General features: G+C 65.5%; 1 protein-coding gene across 2 annotated transcripts in view; it reads left to right on the top strand.

Moving 5' to 3' along the window:
* The first annotated feature begins 446 nt into the window (after window positions 1–446).
* Window positions 447–1,767, top strand: part of St8sia1 (ST8 alpha-N-acetyl-neuraminide alpha-2,8-sialyltransferase 1) — a 137,834-nt gene continuing 136,513 nt past the window's right edge. Inside the window, exon 1 of one of the 2 annotated variants that reach the window (XM_020185159.2) lies at window positions 447–1,303. In XM_020185159.2, coding sequence (XP_020040748.2) covers window positions 1,068–1,303 — 236 coding nt within the window. In that variant the 5' untranslated portion in view covers window positions 447–1,067. The remainder of the gene's footprint in view (window positions 1,304–1,767) is intronic. The other variant, XM_074075886.1, reaches the window with a different exon arrangement.

A 1,767-nucleotide genomic window follows, 5' to 3' on the forward strand; every position in this document is an offset into this window, starting at 1 on the left:
CCCCGCTGTGCACGCACCTCCCCGTGCGCGCGCGCTCGCGCCCGTGGACATCGGTGTGAGTGCGCGCGCGTGTGTCTGTGTGTCCGCGCACGCGCGCACGGGTGTCGGCTGGGGCTGCGGCTCCAGGACCGGCTTAATGGGGTTAGGGGCCCAGGAAGAAATTAATCTCCGCCGGCGTCCTGGCTCCTCGCGACCATCCAGCTAGAGAAAGGCGCGGGTGACAGGGTCGGGGTGCGCGCCCACCTCTGTCGTCTCAGGGATGGGTAATCAGACGCACATATTGTAGGGGCCGTTGGGTTTTATTGTCTGTCTGGCTCTAGCAGGAGAGCCAGGCGGGAGCGAGGGGCGCTAGCGCGCTCGGCCGGGTCGCGGCGGCGGGAGGCGGGGGACCTGCGTTTCCACCAATCCCGGGCGCGGCTGCGGCTCCGGGCGCCGCGGAAGGCTGCGGCGGCGGCGGCGGCGGCGCCGCCGATCGTCCAGATGACAGCCACTTCTGGTCTGCTCCGCCAGGGCTGGGGAGCGGGAGTCCCGGCGGGCCCGGCGGAGCAGCCGGGGGCCGGGTAGCGGTCCCGGGCCGCCGTGGAAATTTCCAAGGACTTGGCTCCGCGCGGAGCGCTCGTCTGGGGGCGCCCGGCGGCGCGGGAGGCGGGGAGAGGCGGAGCAGGGCGAAGGACGGGAGCATCTCTAGGCAGGCTGCTCACCGCGGGCCAGGGCTGGGACACAGCCGAGCAGAACCGGGGACCTCGCCAAGGCCAGCGGGATGCTGCGACCCGCAGTCGCCGTTCTCCGGGCTACCCGAGCCCCCGCGCCCGCCTTCTGCAGGGGGAACGACCATGGCTCCAGCTCGTGACTTGCTCACCAGCCACCTCCTCTAGGAAGAAAGACTAGGAAAAGTTGCATCTGCAAAGAACCTTGTGCTGACCTTTGGGGCCCCGTGCGTGCGTGTGCCAGCAAGACACAGGAAGGTGTGTGTGCATGGGGGGCCGGCACTCCGGGGACCCTCCGGTGCCACCTCGCCTGGTGTTGCACTGAGGCTCGGCCCCCGGCCCTGGGACGCCGGGACGGCGATGAGCCCCTGTGGGCAGGCCCGGCGACATACGTCCAGAGGGGCCATGGCAGTCCTGGCGTGGAAGTTCCCGCGCACCCGCCTGCCCGTGGGAGCCAGTGCCCTGTGCGTGGTGGTCCTGTGTTGGCTCTACATCTTCCCGGTCTACAGGCTGCCGAACGAGAAGGAGATCGTGCAGGGGGTGTTGCAACAGGGCACCGCGTGGAGGAGGAACCAGACGGCCTCCACACTCTTCAGGTACTTCTGCGTCCCCCTTCCACATACCCCCCTCACCAACCCGGATCTCCCCTCTAGTGTCCTAACCTCCCCGCGTACAGGCGACAGAGTCTGTCAGGCCAGGACGTCTCCCAGAGCCTTCCCTCTCATCCAAGCATTCTTGTCCGACTCCCCTTCATGCCATCTCCACCCTGGAGCTCCACTTGCGGTCGCTTCCCCACCTCTTCCCCCCAAGAGAAGTGCAGGAACCTGCTTTGCGCATGAGAAGACTACTCCTTCCTTCCCCAGCCTGAATTGTATTTAGCAATTTGCCCATAAGTGGTGGGCAGGACGATCCAGGATAACTTAGTCCCTTGTACTTAATGAGAATTTATTTCTTGGGTTCTGCAGACGTTTGAAGCTAAAGAAAGCTATAAGTAGGCAAGAGACGCTAGGTGAGCGTTTGGTGACACAAATCATCCGTGAGGGAGTGATGGCAAATCTCG

The sequence above is a fragment of the Castor canadensis genome, chromosome 6 (assembly GCF_047511655.1).
Source record: "Castor canadensis chromosome 6, mCasCan1.hap1v2, whole genome shotgun sequence".
Taxonomy (NCBI): Eukaryota; Metazoa; Chordata; class Mammalia; order Rodentia; family Castoridae; genus Castor; species Castor canadensis.